The sequence below is a fragment of the Bombus huntii genome, chromosome 18 (assembly GCF_024542735.1).
Source record: "Bombus huntii isolate Logan2020A chromosome 18, iyBomHunt1.1, whole genome shotgun sequence".
Classification (NCBI taxonomy): domain Eukaryota; kingdom Metazoa; phylum Arthropoda; class Insecta; order Hymenoptera; family Apidae; genus Bombus; species Bombus huntii.
In genome coordinates, this window is record NC_066255.1 from 6,068,807 (window position 1) to 6,092,544 (window position 23,738).

Below are 23,738 nucleotides of genomic sequence, written 5' to 3' on the forward strand. Positions count from 1 at the left end.
TAACTTGATCATTCCTATTCTTTTACATAAAAACACTTTTCGACTGTAACTTAAGAAACATGTCTGCTAACGTGAAACGTGCCAGAAAAAATTAACAACTTCCATTAAATTGGCAAATTTCTCATTAATATCGTAAAACTCGCGTTTACAAAGATCAGATCAGTGTACATAATATACAAAACAAATGCAGAATATATAAATATAGCACATACGTTCTGAATTATATTCGAATTGGGCAGGGTAACCAAGTGAAAATATGTAAATTTCACGATGTGTAATGTACACTTTATCGAACTTGTAAGTAGTGTAGAAATAGAATATTTTACACGTAACAAAATATACAAACGACAATACACAAGTTAAATTATTTGTTAGATCCATGTATAACATGCATAGTACAAAAGTGTTTTAGCTTTATGTACTGGTAATTATGAGAAATACCAACTTAATAGATGTATTTGGTATGTACCTAGTTAAGAAAACAATAAATTATTCTGAACAGATAAAGCGTTTAGTAGCTTGTGAAGTATGAATTTTCGAAAACGCAAGTATTTTATATCTAAGTAGTTAAGAAACGCGAGCAAGGGAAATCAAACAAAGGAACAAAGTTTTTTTGTTTAAAAATATTTAATTTGTTGTTCTATTATCCGAGGTTAGAAGCGATAATGTACAAAATCTGAATAAATAAGATTCTTCAATATTATTGAATTTTAGTTCTAGGGTAAAGTAATATATCCGCATATTTTATTTATATACAATATGTATAAATAATGATGTGATTTGACTAATTTTGTTAAAAGAATATTTGTACTTTTTACGTAAAACTTCAGTCTTTTACAAACTTTCTTGTAATTAATAAACCAGTAAACACAATATTAATAAAATCCATTAAAATTATAAACAAACTCATAAGTTTTAATTTTAGTCCTTAAAGGTTGAAATATTTTGCTCCAATGTCGAGACATTTGTTTTAATCCAAAACATTACTATACTGAATCGATAATGTTGCATGTGCCACGAAAATGATGATAGTGTCAGATAACTTGTTGTGAAACGAAAAAGCATTGCATGTACATTTCTGTTGTTTTGTTGACCATGAGTTTGATGATCTTTTAAACTTGCCCATAGCTAAGAAATCAAACAGTATATCTAAACGAAATTAATTTCAAATTATTTTTTAGGTTCTAAGCTTTTATCTAATCTTTCAGAAGTTGCAAAATTTATTCCACAAGAGTCTTTTTTATCATAACCAAGTACACATCTTAAAACCATTTAAGTCTTCCTTAGTAATTTCTTCTTATCTTTAATAGTAACGAAAATAATTTAGATGAACGTTTTAAAATTGACACCCTGTATATTAAAAATAAAAGATATATTTTCTTCATAATTGGATAGGCTTTTTACAATGGCAATGTACAAATATCAAAATTGCAATTATACTATAACATATGTATATGTCGGGTTTACATTAGAATTAGGGTTAGGGGCGTGAAACGAATCTTCGTTTGGGTTACACGTTGTCGTTATGCAATAGAGAAGACATTGACTAGTGCAAATACGATTATTATAGAACCGGACAAGTAACCGCGGTAGTTAGGTGCTCGAGATACTAATGACAATGATCCTAGGTTCAATAACGAATCCGCGGTCAACGGGATGACAACAGAACGTACTCACAAAGTCTAAGTCTGAGAATAATCACTGATCGCGAAGGCGTTACTCTTGGATCGATGAGATCGCGAGCGAGAATGCCTTTCCCGTCCCGATGATGCCACACAGGAAAACTATATCGGGGTGTGTCTAAGGATACGAGATCATCGGATTCGTCGAGAAAAGCCTTCGTTCAGAAAGTGTTGCTGCTAATTGGTTAATCTCCATATCGGTGGTTAGAAAAGGATGCTAGCCGCCCTCGAGGGAAAGTTGCTAGTGGGAGACGCCGCTCGTTGAAAAATATGTCTCCCCTATCTTCCCGTAGTTGGGACAAAGACTGTTTGTCTGTTTGAAGGACTTTAGTTAACTAAACCTTAAGATTTATAACGGGCCCTCGGGCTAGCCGAACATGTACTGCGGAGACGCATCGACATCTGGCAATCATCTTACTCGAAGAATAAGGTCTGCACGTGGCGAGCCACGGGACAGAAACCGTTGGAATGTTTACTGTCGCTGTTCGCTGTGGAGTGCCGAAGCGTGCAGACGTGTCTCTAGTGCCCAGCGTAGTTCGAAAACAACACGTGTCGCCCAACTGTCGAAAGAGAACGCAGCTAAGTGTCCCTTACCCTCTAGGGAGAAGAAAATCCCACGCACCTAACCCCAACCCGAATACTAGCCTCTCAGCCTCACGACTAGTTGTTCATTCCGAATTAACTAGCTCGATGATGGCCCAGCAACCGCGACCAGGCTCTCCGGAGCAGACTCGCAGCTACCCCGTGCTACCCCCCCCCCCCCCGTGGCAGAAGTGCAGCAGAACTCTCCGCACTAACGACGCTAATACTACAAAAAAAAGGAAAATTGAACCAGCAACGCAAATAAACACACACAACAGGTTCGCCTTACTGGAATCCTCAAACGACGCCATGGAAATCGTAGAACCGCCACCAAACCAACTTTCACAGAGAATCCCCCCTCCCCCACCAATATTTGTAGACGACGTCATTGACATACAGACAATGACCAAGTCCCTAGAGAGAGATATCAGCAAGGAGGAATACAACCTTAAGATAAGCAACAACAAGGTGAAAATACTACCGACGAACCCAGAAGCTTACAGAAAACTCACCAAGACACTCAGGACCCTGAACGCCAACTTCCACACCTACCAACTCAAACAGGAAAGGCCTTTCCGGGTGGTCCTACGAAACATACACCACTCAGCAGACATAGACGAACTAAAATACGAACTCTCAAAACTCGGCCACGAAGTCATCAACGTAAGTAACATAAGGCATAGAGTCTCGAAAGATCCGTTATCCTTATTCTTCCTAGACATTAAGCAAAAACCGAATAATAAGGAAATATACAGCGTCAGTCGCCTAATGAACGCGATAGTAAAGATCGAGCCACCGCTCGTGAAAAAAGAAATAGTGCAGTGCAAAAGGTGCCAAAGGTACGGTCATACGCAGAAATACTGCAACCATACTTTCCGCTGCGTTAAATGCGCAGGCTCTCACTCCACTGACCAGTGCGCCAAATCACCGGAAACCCCAGCGAAATGCATCCACTGCCAAGGGGACCACCCTGCCAACTACAAAGGCTGCCCAGCATATAAAACACTATACACGAACAGGTACCCTAAGCTCAGAGCAAAAGAGGTATCCAACCAAACAACCAGCCCGCCGAAATTCTCGACTACCCCAACCCCCTCAACCAACCAAACACCCAGTCCTACCAATTTCATCTCCACCTCAACCTCCTATGCCCAAGCATTACAAGGCATCCAAAATAACCCGAACAGCCAAAGGAACCTTCCCCAAAACAGTGTCCCCAACCCACCAAACGCAGACAACTCCTCAAGGCTCGAAAAGCTAATAGAGAAACAATCGGAGCAAATAAATCACTTGCTATCGCTACTAACACTCATCGTGGAAAAATTAGCACGCCCCGACTCAAAATAAAACCAAGGCGCATAGCTCTCTGGAACGCCAACGGTCTAGCGCAACACAAACGTGAACTAGAACTCTTCTTAAAACACCAGCAAATCGACGTAATGCTCGTATCGGAAACCCACTTCACCGACAAGAGCTACCTGAAAATAAATGGTTACAAATTCTACCATACTCAACACCCCAGCGGAAAGGCCCACGGTGGCACCGGAATAATAATCAAAGCAAGTATTAAGCACTACGAACTCCCACCATTCCAGAAAGACTACCTCCAAGCAACAAACGTAGCAATAGAAGACTGTCATGGCTCAATCACCACCTCAGCAGTATACTGCCCTCCCAGACACTCCATCGCCAAAGAAGACTTTGATAACTTCCTGGACACCCTGGGCAACAAATTCATAGTTGGAGGAGACTATAACGCCAAGCACATCCAATGGGGCAGCAGACTGGTTACAGCAAGAGGCAAAAACCTCTTAAACAGCATAATAAACAACAACCTCAACTACCTCACCACATACGAACCCTCATACTGGCCCACTGACACCAACAAAATACCCGACCTTCTCGACTTCTTCATAACTAAAAATATCCCATCAAGACACGTCCAGATCAACTCCTCGGCAGATCTCTCCTCTGATCATTCTCCCGTGATAGCAACAGTCAGTTCAACAATCATCGAGAGTACACCTAATGGCTCCATTCACAACCAACACACCAACTGGCAGCTCTTCAGAGAAGTCTTTACACACTCAACCTCAGCCTTCACCCCACTAAAAACAAAGGAAGATATCGAAGCAGCCACGGAATACTTAAACACGAGCATAATAAACGCAATCCGCCTCTCCACACCGACAAAGCCAACCAACAGCAAACAAGAATATCCACAATTCATATTAAAAAAAATAGCAGAAAAACGTAGACTAAGAAGAGTATGGCAGACCCACAGAACACCGGAGGACAAACGAAAACTTAACAACGCAACTAGAAAGCTAACCAGAACCTTAACAAACTATAAAAACGACTGCTTCCATAAATACCTCACCAGCTTATCGCCCACAGCCGACACCAACTACTCACTATGGAAGGCCTCCAGGAAACTCACACGCCCCCCACAAATAATCCCACCTATCCGCCGCCCGCAAGGTGGATGGGCGCGAAGCCCTATCGAAAAAGCCGACCTGTTTGCAAAACACTTGACAAAAGTATTCAAACCCCATTCCCCCCAAGCCGCCGCGGACGTTACTGAATACCTACACACCCCCTTCCAAATGTCCCCTCCTATCGAACCCTTCTCCTCTGCTGAGACTATAGAAACAATCAGTCGCCTAAACCCCAAGAAAGCAGCAGGACACGACCTAATAGGCAATAGAGCAATCAAGGAACTTCCCACAAAAGGGATAGCACTCATCACATCGATTTTTAATGCTATCCTTCGCCTGGAACACTATCCTAAGGCTTGGAAAATCTCATTGATTACCCTCATCCCTAAACCCGGTAAACCGATACACGAAACCTGCTCCTATCGCCCAATCAGTCTTTTACCTACCCTGTCCAAACTATTCGAGAAGATGCTCACGAACCGACTCCTTCCAATCCTAGAGAACTTGAAAACACTCCCAGATCACCAATTCGGCTTCCGAAAACATCATTCTACAGTAGAGCAAATCCACCGCTTAACTCATACGATCAGCCAAACACTTGAAAAGAAAGAATATTGCTCAGCGGTTTTCCTAGACATCCAACAGGCATTCGATAAAGTATGGCATGAAGGGCTACTATACAAACTTAAAAAGATCCTACCCCACCCCTACTTCTCCATCCTAAAATCATACCTAACCAATAGACAATTCATGGTTAAATACCTAGACGCCACTTCCGCAACATTCCCAATAGAAGCCGGCATACCCCAAGGTAGTGTCCTCGGTCCCCTACTGTACTCCATCTACACTGCCGACCTACCTATATCAGACGATATAACAATAGCGACATTTGCAGACGACACAGCGCTATTAGCTTCCCACGCAGACCCGGTGATAGCCTCATCCACTCTCCAGCGAAGTCTCGACTCCATGGAAAAGTGGTTTCACAAATGGGGCTTCAAAGTCAACGAAAAGAAATCCTCACATGTAACCTTCACGCTCCGAAAACAAACCTGCCCCCAGGTCACCATCAACAATGCAACAGTTCCTAGCAGGGACACAGTCCGATACCTGGGCATGACCCTGGACAGGAGACTAACGTGGAAGACACACATCTCAGATAAAAGGAAGCAACTAAAGGACAAACTAAAAAAACTCTATTGGCTCACGGGCCGACGCTCCAAACTAAACTTACAGAATAAAATTACCCTCTACAAGACCGTAATAAAACCTGTCTGGACCTACGGAATCCAACTATGGGGAACAGCAAGTAACTCCAACATCGAAATACTCCAACGCTTTCAATCGAAAACGCTAAGATCCCTAATTGACGCACCTTGGTATGTAACCAATGAAACAATACACCGCGACCTCAAGATACCCACCGTCAAAGAGGAAATAGCAAAATATAGCAACAGATACAGCAAAAGAATCAACAAACACCGAAACCCCCTAATCACTGGACTACTCGATACGACGGACCAGATTCGCAGGCTGAAGAGGCACTACCCGCTAGACCTAAACGTTAGATTCATTTAATTATCCAAATCAAGCATATGCACTTACTTATAATACTTATAGATCATAAATTATAACTATCTATAATAAGTATTAACTTATTGTAAATAAACAGCCATGTCACTGCGCCACGCCAGAAAAATTACTGAAAATTCTCAACGCGAGAATTGATTGTAATTTCAACAAATAAATAAAAAAAAAAAAAAAAAATGTTTACTGTCGCGTGTCGCCACAAATATTTCTTTTAAGGAGAGCTATAGAATTACTTCATACCTTTATTAGGCAAAGCGTTCATCCCGTGACCGCGGCTACGTTCGGCGACTGACTGTCGCCTCGAGCCCAAGCTCATTATCACAATTCTCGAATAATTACAATCGGGTTGAATAACTACAATTGTTCAATTACAGCTATAGTAGACTCTAGGTTACAATGTTGCGGGGTTATCCAAAATTCCAAAGGCTCCGGTGTTCTTTCATCTCCGACATATATATATAAGCTTCACATTTAAACACAAGATTCTTTATTATATTTTTTTAATACCAATATTTTAATAATTATAACAAGGCTTTTTTAACAAGAGATGTATAACATTGTATACAAATTTTCAAAAACCTATAGATAATTTCAGTTATGCTCTTGCATCATTAATTGTTGATGGAACTCTTACCTCAATTCCATCTAGTTCCTTAGACATTACTATTTGACAGCTTAGCCGTGACCTGAAATTAAATATTATATAACTGAATATGTCAATAAATATATTTATTGCTATACAAATTAATACTAATACACAATAAGATTTCTATTTATCCATTTGAAAGTCAACATTGTAAATATGCTAATTCCAATATAGATTTGTAATGATTATAGGGTCATAAATAAAAAACTATGAAAATTTATTATAATTTCAGTTTCGTAGTATTCAGAGATAGCGATTTGAAATTCTACATTGAGATGCAGATTTCGAAATACCCAATACTAACCTGTTTTTACATAAATTTAAATAGAAAAATTCACTTTATAAAATATTAAAAGGTAATAGAATTAATAATGTGAATGATTTGATACTGATTATTATGAACTAACGTATCTGTTAATTCATATGCTAAATCCAACATGTCTAATTCTTCATCTGTTGGTTTGTCAGGAAGTGCATCATAAACTTCTTTCGAAAATATTAAATGGCACGTACTACAAGTTAATGTTCCTTCACAAGCACCTATATCAATTATATTTTAAGATTACAACATACTTATATAATAAAGTATCAAAAGTTAAAAATAATAAGAATATTAAACTTGATAAAAATGAAAATTTTCAAATATTTTCTACCTCAAAATTATTTATTTTAAATTAAGTAAATTATGCTTCTTTAAAACATACCATATCCATCTAAATCAATTTCATTATTTACTACTATGTCTAATATAGTATCTCCAACTTTCCCTTTTGCTTTGATTCTCTCTCCACTTGCTTTAACAAACGTTATATTTACTCTGAAAATAATATTTATGAAAGATAAAAATTATCTCAATATAATTATTTTCTTTATTTTTTGTGTTTCTTCAATTAATCTTCTCTTAATTATACCTTAATTATATGTATCACTTATGATAATAGAAATAATTTAAAAATAAGATATACTTGTCTTAATAATACATAAATAAAATTCGTATATCATATATTTATAACAGTGTTATATTTTTAGTTGTTCACTGTCAATGTTGTTCTTATTAATACTATTCTATTAATACTATGTTATTTTTCTAGATGTTATACTCCTACAAAGAGAAAAATTTCTTAGACATTATTATTAGCATTATTATTTTGACACCAATTTTATATTGGAAGGTAAGTACTGAAATTCTATTAAAAAAAGAAGGAAAGCACAAGAAAATTTGTATCACTTACTCTTGTTTTTCTGAAAGTGGTTGCGTGGTCGATAGTCCTCTTGTTGCCTGCAAAAAGGGCAACGTTGTGTTGCTTGTATATTTTGAATAATTTGATGCAATACCGAGAATTGATCTCGAAAATTTTTGTAATTGATTTACTAACGCCATTCCACTGTTATAAATATCATGAGTATGGGACACCCTGACCGAACACCAGATAAGTATTGCGGAAAATATCAATTGTAGATCAATTGTACTTTGTACAAAAACTTCCACGGCATTCTTCGGCTGCTATACTGGGACGTTCCTTTACTGTGATAGGTTATAAAACGATTCCTAACACAAGTGACGTATCTCTACCGGACACGTGCTCTTCGGGCCACACGTTTTATGATACAAGACCAGCAAAATGATCAATGTGTAATTTTACATATCTTACATTTTTTCCAAATGAAATATTGTTTTTATTAAACGTTTAAAACCTCAGGCAACATTTATTTCATCTGATTTCAGTTTTACAAATATATATCTATAATACATATCTGTATAAATTACGGTCTGGTTATATCAAACAGGGACCGACACTCGCTAGGGAAAACTGTCCAAAAATTGAATCGTAAAAACCAATATGAAAGACAACAAATTTCTCGTTCTGCGGAACAAATAGAAATGAGCAGAGTATCTTTATCTTTATCTGAGACATTCAAAGCGTATCACGCATACGCTAAACCTGAAGAAAACTTTCTTGTCTTCCATGTTCATTTTTCCCTTTCCATTTCCGAACGGTTTCTTCTATATTTATTTATATGTTCGTGATTGATGCTATTGACAACATACAACTAAGGGGAAATACGAATAGTAATAGATAGATGTATAATTCATTATGCAATTTTATAGAATTAAATCTTATTTATCTTCAGATATAAAAACTATATTTACCAGCTGAAACACTAACGCATATGCAGTATAATATAATCTACTTAACAATCTCGTTTTAGTTATAATATGTGATTAATTCTTTTGCTATTTCGCTATAAACAGTTTCTTGTGCATACAATATTTTTTTATAGTATTCTAATATATTGTTAGATATTGTAAAGAAAGTAAAGTACAGTTATTGAAGTTTGGGAACATTCAATGTTAACCTTGCTTCAAAAAATAATCTTTCGAATGAATGGGGAATAGATTTTTAGTATTATAGTTGGTATAATGTCATCATTGTTTACAATGTGTTAGAGTTAAAGAAATGAGACAAATTAATATTTCAGAAGCAAATTCAATATTTAAATGATGTTATTTTAAAATGGCAGATGATATGAATGTTCTTTTTATACGAGGAAATGGAAACGTATGTATGGTAATGGAAACGTAATGGTTTTAACATTATTTTAGTACAAGATCTTAGCATAATAGTAATTAACAGTATCCACTACCTTTTAGTCAATTTTTGAAAAATGACATATATGATAATTTGCAATAGTTTGATAATAAAATACTTGTATCAATATTAATAACGTATAATTTGCTATCTCAAAAGGATACAGACTCAGCCAATGATAATGTTTGGGATGATAGTGCATTAATAGAAGCATATGATAAAGCAATATATTTAGCAAAAGAAGAAGTTATCAAGCGAATGGGAATGGATGTTGGAAATTCTCAACCGAAAGAAAACCTACAAAATCTTAAGCAGCCTAAACACGCAAGTAAATTACACAAGGTTGTGATTTTGATAGAATATTACAAATTTGATACAGAATATTATTAAATATATTGATTAAGAAGCAAATTATTTTATTTTGCTATTTACTTATATTTATTTGTATACACATCTTCTCTCTATAGAAATGGATCATAGGAGCACCTTATCGTGCAATATACTCAGAGGATGGAGAAACTTATGAAGCTATAATATCAAAAATTTACGAAAACAATGGCACGTGTTGAAGTGGTTACCACTTCTAAGAAAACTCTACATCTGGTCTTTTTTAGTTTTCTCAAGCACTGAAGCCATCGACAGCGTGTAGACAAAAGACTGCGACGAAGTCAGGCCATAAACAGTAGACAGGCGACGTTGGCTTCGGGGTTTTTCAGTTATTAGGTAACACAGCTAGCGTGCGGATCTGGACCAGCTCAAATTGTATTTTTACTTATTATACTTCTATTTAAATATATTTTCTACCTTACAATTTATCCACGTGTTTTCTCTGTTTACACACCGAATAACCTCAACAGGTTATGGGCCCAGGGCTGTAAATTGCAAGGTAGCAACGTGAAATGAATAAATTGTTAAAGTGTTGTGCTTAGTAAAATAAGGGATAGTGCTAAAATGGAATCAGCAAGTGCGAAGGTCGAGATGTTACGCGGCGAAGAAAATTGGCTCCAGTGGCGTTTTGTTATGCGTACACTTTTGGAGGAAGATGACGACCTGATTAACGTGTGTGAAGAGAATTTGTGTCATCCAGGTAACAGCGCGGAGAAAGAAATCGCTCGTGGAAGATTTTTGAAAGCAGATCGATTAGCGAGAAAATTAATCGTGACCTCAGTAGGAAAGAAACCGTTGGATCTTCTTTTATGTTGCACGACAGCACATGAAATGTGGAAAAAGCTGAATACAGTATATGACATGAAGTCGGATGAGAATTTAAATATGGTCCAGAAGCAGTTCTTCGATTTTAAATGGGAAGAATCTGAAAATGTCTCTTACAACCTATCAAAGTTGGAACTCATAGCGGCGAAGATGAAAGTCCTTGGGAGTGAAATTGGCGAGAAAATGCTGATAACACGCATTTTATCGGTGTTACCAAACAAATTCGATCATTTTCACAGTGCGTGGGATTCCGTGGAAGAAGAAAAGAAGACCTTAGACAGGCTTAGTACCAGGCTGATGACGGAAGAAATTAGATGGAAGAAAGACGACCAGGAAACATCGGTGGCACTGGTAACAAAAGGTAATAATTATAAAAGGGAACAGCAGAAGCAGTCAAGTAAACGTGAATACGAGAAACAAGGACCAAGTTGCTTTAACTGTGGAAAAGTTGGCCATCTAAAGAAGGATTGCTTTAGATGCTTTATATGCAAAAGGAAAGGCCACACCAGCAAAAACTGTTTTAAAAATAACAAAAGAAGCAACAATAGAGACAACCAGGAACCTAGAAACCAAAATCGGGATCACAGCGGAATTGGTCTATTAGGAAGTACCTCAGCGATACAAACGGCAAACGCTGATGTTTGGATAATCGACTCAGGAGCTACGGATCACATGACAGGACGACGGGAATGGTTCAGCGTTTTCGAAGAATTCGATAACACGGTGAAGATAGAGATCGGCGATGGTCCGTTCATGGATGCGTGCGGCAAAGGAAAAATCAGAGTAGAGACTTTTGTGGACGGCAAATGGGTAACATGTACAATGAACGATGTTCTATACGTACCAGGTATGAAAAGAAATCTGTTTTCGATTAGATCTGTCGCAAGAAGGGGCATAGATTTTTGTATTTCAAAGGAAGGGACCAATTGCATATTTTTACAAAATCAGAAAATAATAGCAAGAGGTTCTGTTATCGGAAATTTGTATAAAGTAGATATGCGAGTTATCATACCGTCAGTTTGTAATTTTAGCAATAGAGCGGAGTCAAACGCGGACACATTGCAGTTATGGCACGAACGGCTATGTCATCAGAACATCAGACATGTTAAAGAATTCTTAAAGAATTCAAATATGAAAGTTGTAGAGGACAATAACTTTTTCTGTGAAGGTTGCGCGTACGGGAAACAGCATAGATCGAGTTTTCACGAGAAAATCAATCGGGCGACTAAACCTCGCGAAATTATTTATACGGATGTATGTGGACCTATGAAAGTCGAGTCATTAGGCAAGAAACTGTATTTTCTGACATTTAAAGATGATTTTTCAAAATTCACAAAGATTTACTTCTTACGACGTAAGTCAGAAGTAATTGAAAAACTAAAAACCTTTTGCCTAGAAGTTGAAAATCAATTTAAGGATAAAATTAAAGAAATTCATAGTGATGGAGGGAAAGAATTCCAAAATAAAGAAGTCAAAGAATTTTTAAGAAGTCAGGGAATTAGACACACGATTAACGTCCCATACACTCCTGAACAGAATGGTGTCGCAGAAAGGGAAAATAGAACAATAGTAGAGGCAGGTCGGTCGATGCTATATTCGAAACCAAATCTACCGCTGTTCTTATGGGCCGAAGCCATGAACACAGCAGTACATGTCATAAATAAGACGAGGCCGACAAGACAAGATAAGAAAACACCATATGAACTGTGGTACGGGAAACCGCCGAATTTAGAAAAGTTTAGGGTTTTCGGTACTGAGTGCTTTGCTCACATACCTGCGGAGAAAAGGACAAAACTTGACAAAAAGGCTAACAAAGGATATTTGGTAGGCTATTTAGATGACGGACGAGGGTATCGAGTGTACGTGCCAACAGTAAAAAATGTAATATTAAGCCGTGACGTAATATTTAAGCCTGAACTAGAAAATGCGAAATTCGTAAAATTAAGTTTACCGAAAATTGTCGAGCGCGAAGATGTGAGTGCGCAGAGCGATAGAGCATGTACGTATGAAAGTGCAGAGAGTGAACATGAAAAACAACCTCATGGAACTAGCGACAATGTGAGACAATTGAGAGATAGAGATAAGATCAAACGAACCGATTTTTATGGTTACCCAGTAACGTACGTGGCGGAAAAATTACCGGTGGATTTTAACGAAGCGATGAGATCCGAAAAGAAAGAGTTATGGGAAACAGCTATGAATGATGAAATGAAATCGCACCATGAAAATAAGACGTGGATACTTGTAGAAAAACCTAAAGATCAGAAGGTACTTAGCAATAGGTGGGTTTTAACGATAAAGCTAAATCCGGACAACTCGGAACGATACAAAGCGCGACTTGTAATAAGAGGGTGTTCACAGAAAGAAGGCATAGATTATAAGGAAACATATAGTCCCGTTGCTCGGTTTGACACAATTAGATTAATGCTCAGTATTGCAGCCAAAAATAATTTACACCTCGGACAGTTCGACATTAAAACCGCATTCTTATATGGAAGTCTGAAAGAAGATATTTATATGAAACAACCTAAAGGTTATGATGATGGTACAAATCGGGTTTGTAAATTGCTAAAAAGCCTATATGGCTTAAAGCAGTCTCCAAGATGTTGGACGGAACGTTTCACAAAATTTATCTCGAACTTAAAATTTTATCAGAGTAACGCAGATCCTTGTTTTTATATTTATACAGAAGACGACAAATTAATGTTGATGACCATATACGTAGACGATGGACTGGTAGCAGCTTCAGACGAATCTTTAATTGATAAATTCTTCGATGATTTAAATAAAGAATTCAAAATTACGAGTTCGAAAGAAGTAAAGAGTTTTCTTGGACTTGAAATTAATAGATTAGAAGACGGTTCAATATTCATTCATCAGAGTAGGTATATCGAAAACATATTGGAAAAATTTAATATGAATGAGGCAAACAGTGTTTCTACACCTATCGAGACTAATTGGAACGAAAGTAACATAGGCGATAATGATTGTAACGCACCATACAGAGAAGCCGTAGGGAACTTAATGTTTTTACAAACCGTAAGTAGGCCAGATATTAGTTTTGCAATAAATATAGCGGCGAGACACTTAGAGAATCCAAACCAGTATCAATGGAAATTAGTCAAACGAATTTTGCGCTACATAAAAGGGACCGCAGACATGGGACTCTTATATACAAAAGCAGGCAGTCTCGAAACCTTTAGCGACGCTGACTATGCAGGCGACAAAGAAACAAAAAAGTCGACATCAGGCGTTGTATGTAAGTATGCGAATGCGACCATCACATGGCAATGTAAGCGACAACAATGTATAGCTTTATCTACGACCGAAGCTGAATATGTCAGTGCAGCCTCAGGAGCGAAAGAAATTATGTGGCTAAAGAAAATATTTCTTGAATGTAAATTAGAGATCCTTAAGTATATGCTATGTGTAGACAATACTAGTGCCGTGAAATTAATTAAGAATCCAGAATTCCATCAAAGAAGTAAGCATATTGACGTAAGATATCATTTCTTGCGAGATTTATACAATAGAGGCGAAATTGATATAACGTATGTAACAAGCGAAGAGCAATTGGCGGATATATGTACAAAGGCATTGCCAAAACCGAGATTTGAATATTTAAGGAAAAAGTTAGGTTTGAAAAGTAAAAAAGATATTAAGATGTAATTGTTTGTAAACATGTAGAGTTTTTAGGGAGGGTGTCGAAGTGATTATTACTTCTCAAAAAAAAAGAGGAAAAACTCTACATGATCTGTTTAGTCTTCTAGTTTTTTTTTTTTTTTGTGTAATAAATTAATTTGTATGGAAAAGAGAAAGGCGGCTGGCAAATGTACTTGAGAAGGCATTGACAAATTAATTTTCAGATATTTACGACAAGAGTTAGAAAATATTAAGAGATAATTTGTAAATTTGAGATAATTGTTTGTAGGGATGTAGAGTTTTAGGGAGGGTGTTGAAGTTCACTTCTAAGAAAACTCTACATCTGGTCTTTTTTAGTTTTCTCAAGCACTGAAGCCATCGACAGCGTGTAGAGAAAAGACTGCGACGAAGTCAGGCCATAAACAGTAGACAGGCGACGTTGGCTTCGGGGTTTCTCAGTTATTAGGTAACACAGCTAGCGTGCGGATCTGGACCAGCTCAAATTGTATTTTTACTTATTACACTTCTATTTAAATATATTTTCTACCTTACAATTTATCCACGTGTTTTCTCTGTTTACACACCGAATAACCTCAACAGCACGTGTGTTGTAAAATTTGTAGGTAATACCTTTAGCATGATGGTTATGTCAATTAAGAAATGTACTAAAAATACATATATATATGAAGTAAAGGCTTTCGCATAGTCTATCACAGTGTCATTCAGCAGGTCCTTAACTGGGCAGGAGTACCTGTCAATGTCTATGGGGAGACCCGTGGGATATAGGGTCATGAACCATAAACATGCATGTTACTTATTGTCCATTATTAGCTGCTTGGAATATAATTCTCCTCATTAGACGAGTGATTATTACTACATATATCAAGGCAAACATTTATACATATACATTTATGCATGGGAAATTCTAATACATTGCCTGTAAGGACAGTAACCGAATGGCACTCAGTCATTCTATTAAATGACAAAAATTTCTTTTACTCTGTGTTTAGGCTATGGTAATACAGAGAAAGTCGAGTTGAGTTCTCTTTTAGAATCAGAAGGTTTGCAAAGTCAAATAGCACAACAAAAGAAAGCTTTGGAAGATAAATTCAATGAAGAGAACGATGAGACTTGTGAGACTAATTTTTCTACAAATGTAAATTCGAAAAAATATAATGTAGAAAAAATGGATTGTGACTCTGAAGAAGCAAATGCGTATAAACATCACTTCATACCGGGACCATCTTTCAATTCGATGACTGATATAATGCCACCTGCACCTCCTTTACCACCACAATTAATGGCCAAGTAAGTACAATTTAAAAATTCTAATGGAATGCTGAATACTTCTAATATTAATAAGTAATTTGGAATAAGTTTAACATTTTATTTGGAAAAAAAATACGAAATTTTAATAAAATGTACTAGATTACCAGATAATGATACAGACGCACTTTCAAGTATGTTGATGTCATGGTATATTAGTGGTTACATGGTATATTACACAGGTAATTATTTCATATAAGTATTTTATTGTATATTAAATTTTCAATGGACTATGTTATTTCTTTTGTAGGTTATTACCATGGTTTGAAACAAGCAAGAAACAATCAAGAGAACAGGAAGAACTGTTGATTATATCAATTTTTTCAATAACAATATAACAATAATATAAGATATAATAAAATATAAAACTCATTGTATTTATTTACTTCAATTATTTGAAATAAAGAACAGCTTTATTTTCATATAAGACTTTAAGACTTTTTTAAAAATAATTACTAAGATAAGAAAACATAAAAAACATATTTTTGATAAAATACACTCACATATATATGTCGGGTTATCATTAGGATTTAAGGCGCGTAATGATCCTTCGTTTGAATTAGCCATTGTTTTACGAAACAGAGAATATATTTACGCGAATAAACAAGGTTTTACAAAATATTATGAATAATGAGTTTAATAAATAATAAGATTAACAAACGATAAGTTTAACTAATAATTAGATTAAAGATTAATAAGTTTAACGAACAATAAGAGGAACGAATAATTAGCCATTGTTTTACGAAACAGAGATTATATTTACGCGAATATACAAGATTTTGCAAAATATTATGAATATTGAGTTTAATGAATGATAAGATTAACAAATGATAAGTTTAACTAATGATTAGATTAAAGAATAATAAGTTTAACGAATAATAAGAGTAACGAATAATATGTTTTACGAATAATAAATTTAACGAATAATGAATTTAATTAACGCTATTAACAATGTTCCTGGGTTCAAACGAATCCACGGTCAACGGGATAACTTTTTACTATGCGTAGAATAATTTTAAACACAAAAAAATACGATTGCTAAGACACTCGGTAAATTGCTCGATGTATCACTTTCCAAGGCGATCACACGAATGAATATCTGATGAAAATCTTTTTCGCTATACGACTGCATTTGTTTGTTATATGCTCGCTGGAAACATCGAGAAGGTTCCAATCGTTGTTGCTAGGCAATTTCTGTCAAAAGTTTGTTGTATACTCTTTGGAAACATCGAGAAAGATTCAAACGCCGTTACTAGGCAGTTTCTGTCTGGAGATTGATTCCTAATACAACGTGTGTCCCATTATATCGACATCTCTAAAGTACAATTCTATGTGATTTCTAGGGAGAATAATACAACCGATCCACACCTTCGTCAGGCAAAACGTTTATCCCGTGACCGTGGCTACGTTCGGCGACCAGTTGTCACCTCGAACTCACTTTCGCTTTCACAAATATCAAACAATTACAAATGACAATTGCTTAATTACAGTTATGATAAAATCTAGGCTAAAGCATTAGAAGGCTTCCTCAAAATTGCAAAGGGAAGGCTCCGGTTTTCCTTTCATCTCCGACATATATAATACAAGGATATAATACAACCGAACATTTTAAACTTAGCCTATAGCGCGTGCGCGCACACACATACACACACATACGAATGATTTCTCGAACGATAATCCATTTATTTATATTTTTCAATATCTGTCCTTACGATTGCGTATTTATTTGTTCCACGTATCATATTTATCTATTTGCATAACTGTAGGTGACATTTTTTTTAACAATTTTGCTAATATTTCATAACTTTTTAATTCATATTTCAAAGTGGTAACAGGTGTTTCTTTCTTTTCAAGTCTCCTCCATATCGGGCTTATTTCTAGTAGCCACGCTTGCTTACAAAACAATTTTATATCTGCACAAGAATATCTTTCAGTACATTTTACTATGTGGTTTACAATATCTGTATTTTCTAATAAGTGGTTGCTAAGGTATAATTTGAATATACCAAGTCGAGCAACTTCATTGGGTAATGATACGTATATTTGCTTTTCGAGACGCCTGAGTAAAGCTGCATCAATGCCCGTAATAACATATTTACAATAAATATTATCGTTCTATTATACTAATAATAATGAAGGAATACTTCAAACAACACAATAACATATTTGGAATTTGGAGAAATATTACGATATTTTCTACTTAGAAAACATTGAAATAACGTGATATACGTACCAAGGGGAATTAGTTGTAGCCAGAAGAACTACATTAGAATTCTCATTAGACACTAATCCATCCAATCTAGAAAGAAGTTCTGATCTGAATCTCTTTGCAGGTTCAGACAATATACAGTCTCCTTTATTTGTGGCGATCCAGTCAATCTCGTCGATAAAAATAATTGTAGGCGAATGACTATAGGCAAGTTCAAATAAAACCTGTTCAGTTTAACAAATGTATTATTCATTAAATATTATATTCGAAATTCCTTAAATTCATTGCCTCATCACGAATATGATATCATTTCGTTTTCCAAACAACTATTCTATTTATATATAAATGACGAAAAATAAAATCAAATCTTTTTATACCTAGAATCTCTCCTTCATAGACAAAGGAACAAAGAAACTTACATAGACAAAGCAACTTATACGTATATACTTCTCGGAATCGCCTCTCCATTTGCTGACCAATGAGCTGGCAGTTATGTTAAAAAAGGTGCAATGGCATTCTGTCGCGACTGCCTTCGCTAACTTCGTTTTCCCTGTTTTGTATATTTCTTGTAAACACGTACAGAAATGAAAAGAATACGAGTATCTTACCTGTACCAGGTGGGCCGTACAGCAAAATACCTTTCCAGGGGGAAAACGGGCCATCAAAAAAGATAGGATACTTAAGGGGATACACAACGGCCTCCTTAACAGCGGTTTTACATTCCTCTAGGCCTATAACGTCATCCCAATGTACATTTAATTTGTTTACTATGATCTCCTGTGACGATACAAAGATAAAATGGCGTCTTCTCTATATTAAGTAAGTGTTACGTAATTTGATATTTGAAGCGTTACTGAAATCACGTCATCGTCGATATACGTTGGACGGTTTATCGACGGGAATTTTATCGTTTAAAAGCTTTACGATACGTATATTAATCGAAAATAACTTACGCATGAGATGTCCTCAGCAATCTTTCGTAATTCCGGATTATCTGAATAAAGCTTTTCAATGCATTTCAATATCTTCGATTGCATGGATTGTTCCATTGGGACGTTAAATAGCTCTTCTGATGAACGTCCATCATTCTCATTGGGGAATATTGACGTCACTGTCATTGCGAGATTAATATGATTCGTATTGTCATCAGTTATCTTCTGCTGTAGATTCGTCTCTTTCGCAGGCTCACTTCTCGCTTGTTTACTAACAGATTTGGCTTTTGTCTCAATACTTCTACAAACACTGGATCATATTGTAATACGATACGTTGAATACGATACGTTGAATACGTTGAATACCGTTTAATATCGTTAAATAATTTAAATTCTTACGTTTTGCTTGCATTTGTCACTTCCCTCGTCATTTCCCTTCCAGTTATTTTCTTACACAATATGGGATATTTTTGAAATTTCATCTTGTAATAATTTTCATACTCTGCAACGATAATTTCCAAATCGATGTTGTCGCAAACCCGATGTTCGGGAGATAGACGAGCTTCCCGGAATAATACATCGCTAACGTCTATATACATAAAAAAATGTAGTTTTTAATTAATTATAGTTTTTAACTAATTAAAAATATTTTTCGCAATGACTGAACACTATAAGATAACCATCAAACAACTGTTTTATCTCTAGGTAAGACAGGCAAAAGAATGTATTTACTATATAAATCCTCGAAGATAATTTCTTGTCTTCTGCTTTTTAATTTCCAATTTTTAGATGGATAAGAATAATTTGAATTTATACTTCATATATTTGTTTATAACTAGTTAATCTACATAATCGATTGAGTTATTCTTAACTACTGAATTACCGATGTCGAATTTTCAAATTTGGTTTCGCCTTCTCTCTCCATGATGTCCACTGATTTCTATTTCGATTGGTCACTGACACTATTCAAAAGAATTGGAACTAGGAATATATTTTAATTATAATATACTCACCCATTGTGTTCCAAATAATCACATACAAGGTGTAATATGTTCCGATGACGTTCCGAAATACGACTCTCCTCCTAATATAATTATTTTTTCATTACAATAATATAAGGTTTTTCATGTAATTTTTTGTTACATTTGCGAATTCAACGAGTTACACATGATTTTTCATGAAACACGAACGTTAAAAATATTTGATACAGCCTAATTATAAAAATTGTTAGAAGCAAAAGTCATAGATACTATGTGCGAGTATCGCATGAAACGAACAGCTATTAAGAGAACTGCAGCAATATTACAAATCAAATAACAAAACACACTCGTCTGTGACGTGGAAATTCTAAAATCTAAAATCTAGAATATTCCTTACCTTTTTTCGCAGATTATAAAATATCTTATTCATACTACCTTGCATCGATAAATCACCGTTCATAGTGACACTTTCAAATCGCCTATCGTTTCTCAATGCATACGAGAATTTCCGTTTATTGCTTTAAAAACAACCCGTCCATTGCGTTTCTCTTAAAAAATTCTTTCAACTCTGTTGAAAACCGAGCATCAAACAAGAGACAAACGATTTGTTGTCATGGAAATGTTTGGTTCACACATAAGCAACGCACAAATATAATGATAGAATAGCTGAGTGTGTGTACTGTATAGTAAGATGGATGCAACATGGAAATAGAAAGAGAACACCATGTATAGATACTTCCTGTCCTTGTTTAATCAGGCATGCACACTAGTGGACACTGACGCTGCTCGTATACCGCTGTTACATATTTCCTGTACAAGTGCGCGTCATTAGACAAGGACGGAACATCCTCTCTCTACTTCTCTATCGCGTTTTTAGTTCGCTCACGAGCTCTGTACTTATATCTATTACATTTCCACCATAAGCAGCGGCCGTGCAGTGACTTACAAAAGTTCCGAACGGTTCCATCCTGGGCGGACGGTTAATTGCGTTCGGTACTTCGAGGCAGGAAGGTGAGTACAGAATCGCTCCTCTTAGTACTCTTATTAGAAGTGTTATCATCGAATATAAGTTTTTTCAATAAATTCTTATCGTTTTACAATCTTTCTAGAATACAATGACGTCAGCAATCGATCATTTTCGCGAATTTATTGTAAAATAATTGGGGGAATATCTGGAGTTCTTTATCGGTTTCGACTGTAAAATCAGCAACTATTCGAATTTTTCATTCATAATTGTGACATTTTCGACTCTTCCGTTGCCAAGACTCTCTTGAGAGATTTTTGGCACGTTCCATCACCCTTGTTAAACGAGTGCACATTGGTGGATATATTGATTTTAAAAACCAATACGTGTACGAGATTTATTATCTCACTGGGACAAAGAAATCCGTTTTATTCGCGAATTTTCCGTGTTTCTTCTTAATTTTCGTGAGTGTCTGGCGCGGAGCATTATTTGAATGAACTTTTCATCGTTCAGATTATATTTCGTTTAAAAAGATTGAAATTGATGTCGAGAAGAAATGAAACAAGGTGCTCGGGCATTCTTTCGTTTCCCGGGGAAAGAGAAATATGAAAAAAAACGGTCGTTCTTCCTTCTGCCATTTTCGTCCATTACCAAAATGGCATGACCCAAGTGTCCCGGGCCGTGAATCAATCAAGCGAATTTTGAATAATTTTTGAATAATATCCAGTTAATAATTTGTGAAACAAATTAATTTCATTTTATTGTTGGAAACAAATTAGTTGGATTTTTCTTTCTTTAGCAGTTTTTGCCAGAGTTGACCTGACGTGCTACTTCAGTTTCCATCTTCGCTTCTTGAAACTTCCAACGTCCTTGGTGTTGGAGTCTCCTTGCCCAGGTGAGTACATAGCTTCTAGATACTCGTCGCTGTTCATCCTTACGAGCCTCTCGAGCTTTAGTTGTCAATTGTTATCGTTAAAGGAAGAGAAGCTCGCGACAGATGTTATCGAACAAATCGTTTATTCTCGAAAAGTTCGAACTTGTTCGTTGCGTTTGAATATATATGGACGGACGCCATTTTTCATGACATCATCATGATTTGTCATGTCGTGAGTATAGCTTCTGACTACCATATGTTTGTGATTTATGTGAAATTTGACCACTATACCGTGATAGAATAATATTTCCAATGAATTATAAATATTTTACATTGTGAATTATAAATATTTGTTACAAATTATATCGTACTTGAGATGAAAATGAACCATATATCTGCTTATGGAATATGAGGTAGTAAATCATTCGAAACATAATAACGATTAATTAAGCACATATACAATAACGTTTACGAATGAATATTGCGAATTATTGTATGGCTTTAATGCGGTATTTAATGTTTTGATTGCGGTCTTTGAAATGGTATCATAGGTGCTGATATAATATCGCGCGAAAAAGGAAAGACCAGTGGTTAATATTGCAGGTGCACCAGTGCGTTGCGCTCGTCGAGGGTGGTTTTGACGCTGGTGCCGAGGAAAGGCGCAGAACGTGTTCGATCGACCCGCGAACGTAGCCTGTGCTCATACTGCGACAGAGTTCGTTTCAGTTAGGCTCAGTCGCTGTTTGTCCGTCGACAGCGTATAGTCGCGTCGGCCTACGATTCCTTTTTTCTTCTTGTTTCTTGCGAACTCTCTCGCAACAGCCGTTCTATACGTACGCCGCCAGTATATCGCGTGATCATCGTTCCCGTTGCTCCCCTTACCCTCTCACGTCCTTCGAAGAAGACCTCCCTTTGGTTTTTCCTTGTTTGGAGGGAATTCATCGCTCGGACACATGGACTGCGAAGTACGAGGGTATTCCAATTTTTTAATATATAAATTTAGTTTCCTCTATGGTGTTAGAGAACATAATGCGAGCATTTTATGATATAACGAATATATTCGTATATATTTTAGTTTATTGATTCGTCAAATTTCCCTAGTAGGCCGGCCTGCAGCTCACATGCAGCACTTAGTAAAAATTTGTTTTGTTAGAGGTTGGCCATTCTTCTTGCTATAAAAATATCGTGAAGTCATATCATATGATAAAGCACCTTCTGAAAGCTAGATGCTCGATAACGAGCCTAATGATTCTCGGTAGTTTGTAATGTCAAGCTTTGAATTGGCGAGATCGCTTTGCTGTCAAACCGCCGTCCAGCGGCGACCACATTCTTTAACCACGTTCAAGGGGTATATCACGCTACAGAAACCATCAAAGGGTTTGCAAGTTAGTTGCCTTTTAGAAGTGGGGCAGTTGGTTGTTACATGTCATCCGTAGTTGCTGGCTGTTCTCCTTAGTCGCCATACATCGTAGAGACGACGGTTATAGTCGCCAGTTGTCCTTGCTAATGGTTGCTTGTTGTCGCTAGTTAGTTCTCGTTATCGTTATGTATTCCATCAATCACGCGAAATTTAACGTATGGGATTTTATTCTTCTTTATTCTTTCTGTAGGGAGATTTTTTAAGACGAGGAAAATATAGAATATTTCAAGACGACGGTAAGGTTTGAATTTAAGTAACTATTTTATGATACAACAAAGTGGAAAAACGATTTAATTTTATAAAGTTTAAGGTAATTTTTTAAAAAACTTCGAATTTAAAAGATTCAAATAGATATCTTAAACGTAATTAAACCCTCCATATCGTAAGAAATTAAATGAAATTACGCAAGAAAGTTGATACATTTAATGTATTATTTTAAACATTTATTTAAAAACATTTATTTAAAATTTAAGTGTAGGCGTTGACGCGCGCGCGCCATTCGAAGCATTTGTCAGTTCGTTACATCTGCGGTAAAAGTTGTAACTACGAAGAAGCTTAACATATGGTGCGTCTCAAGACGACAGTAAAAAGTATTAAGAGATTTTTCGAGATTTTTTCTTTTAAGTTTCCAAGTACTTTTTCTATTTAAC

At 36.1% G+C, this 23,738-nt stretch overlaps 3 protein-coding genes and 1 long non-coding RNA gene across 13 annotated transcripts; 2 read left to right on the forward strand and 2 right to left on the reverse strand.

Moving 5' to 3' along the window:
• Nucleotides 1-6,762: 6,762 nt before the first annotated feature.
• On the reverse strand, nucleotides 6,763-8,491 carry LOC126875514 (adrenodoxin-like protein 2, mitochondrial). Of its 3 annotated transcripts, none has more exons than XR_007693503.1 (5): nucleotides 8,171-8,491; nucleotides 7,850-8,040; nucleotides 7,643-7,755; nucleotides 7,243-7,478; nucleotides 6,763-6,978 (listed from the first exon to the last, which is right to left on the reverse strand). XR_007693503.1 is itself a non-coding variant. In XM_050638492.1 (4 exons), exons 1-3 carry the CDS (start codon nucleotides 8,317-8,319, stop codon nucleotides 7,288-7,290), a joined length of 453 nt encoding a protein of 150 aa, XP_050494449.1. In that variant the 5' UTR covers nucleotides 8,320-8,484; the 3' UTR covers nucleotides 6,763-6,978; nucleotides 7,243-7,287. The 3 variants fall into 3 exon arrangements, 1 of the variants encoding a protein (XP_050494449.1); XR_007693504.1 differs by having other exon boundaries at nucleotides 7,904-8,040; nucleotides 8,171-8,488; XM_050638492.1 differs by lacking the exon at nucleotides 7,850-8,040 and having other exon boundaries at nucleotides 8,171-8,484.
• Nucleotides 8,492-8,745: 254 nt separating this feature from the next.
• LOC126875506 (survival motor neuron protein-like) lies at nucleotides 8,746-16,136 on the forward strand. Of its 2 annotated transcripts, XM_050638486.1 has the most exons (7): nucleotides 8,746-9,351; nucleotides 9,420-9,499; nucleotides 9,689-9,871; nucleotides 9,997-10,087; nucleotides 15,394-15,691; nucleotides 15,812-15,891; nucleotides 15,960-16,136. In XM_050638486.1, the coding sequence occupies exons 2-7, from the start codon at nucleotides 9,455-9,457 to the stop codon at nucleotides 16,016-16,018; spliced, it is 756 nt and encodes a 251-aa protein (XP_050494443.1). In that variant the 5' UTR covers nucleotides 8,746-9,351; nucleotides 9,420-9,454; the 3' UTR covers nucleotides 16,019-16,136. The 2 variants fall into 2 exon arrangements, with proteins under 2 accessions (XP_050494443.1, XP_050494442.1); XM_050638485.1 differs by having other exon boundaries at nucleotides 8,746-9,499.
• Nucleotides 16,137-17,890: 1,754 nt separating this feature from the next.
• LOC126875502 (katanin p60 ATPase-containing subunit A-like 2) lies at nucleotides 17,891-20,761 on the reverse strand. Of its 7 annotated transcripts, none has more exons than XM_050638475.1 (6): nucleotides 19,864-20,761; nucleotides 19,250-19,439; nucleotides 18,872-19,160; nucleotides 18,527-18,695; nucleotides 18,338-18,468; nucleotides 17,891-18,142 (listed from the first exon to the last, which is right to left on the reverse strand). In XM_050638475.1, the coding sequence occupies exons 1-6, from the start codon at nucleotides 19,865-19,867 to the stop codon at nucleotides 17,906-17,908; spliced, it is 1,020 nt and encodes a 339-aa protein (XP_050494432.1). In that variant the 5' UTR covers nucleotides 19,868-20,761; the 3' UTR covers nucleotides 17,891-17,905. The 7 variants fall into 7 exon arrangements, with proteins under 7 accessions (XP_050494432.1, XP_050494431.1, XP_050494436.1 ...); XM_050638474.1 differs by having other exon boundaries at nucleotides 19,250-19,790; XM_050638479.1 differs by having other exon boundaries at nucleotides 19,734-20,761.
• LOC126875533 (uncharacterized) lies at nucleotides 18,592-21,382 on the forward strand. Its single transcript, XR_007693530.1, has 2 exons — nucleotides 18,592-18,737; nucleotides 20,755-21,382. It is a non-coding gene; the product is annotated as an uncharacterized LOC126875533 (long non-coding RNA).
• The last annotated feature ends 2,356 nt before the right edge of the window (nucleotides 21,383-23,738 follow it).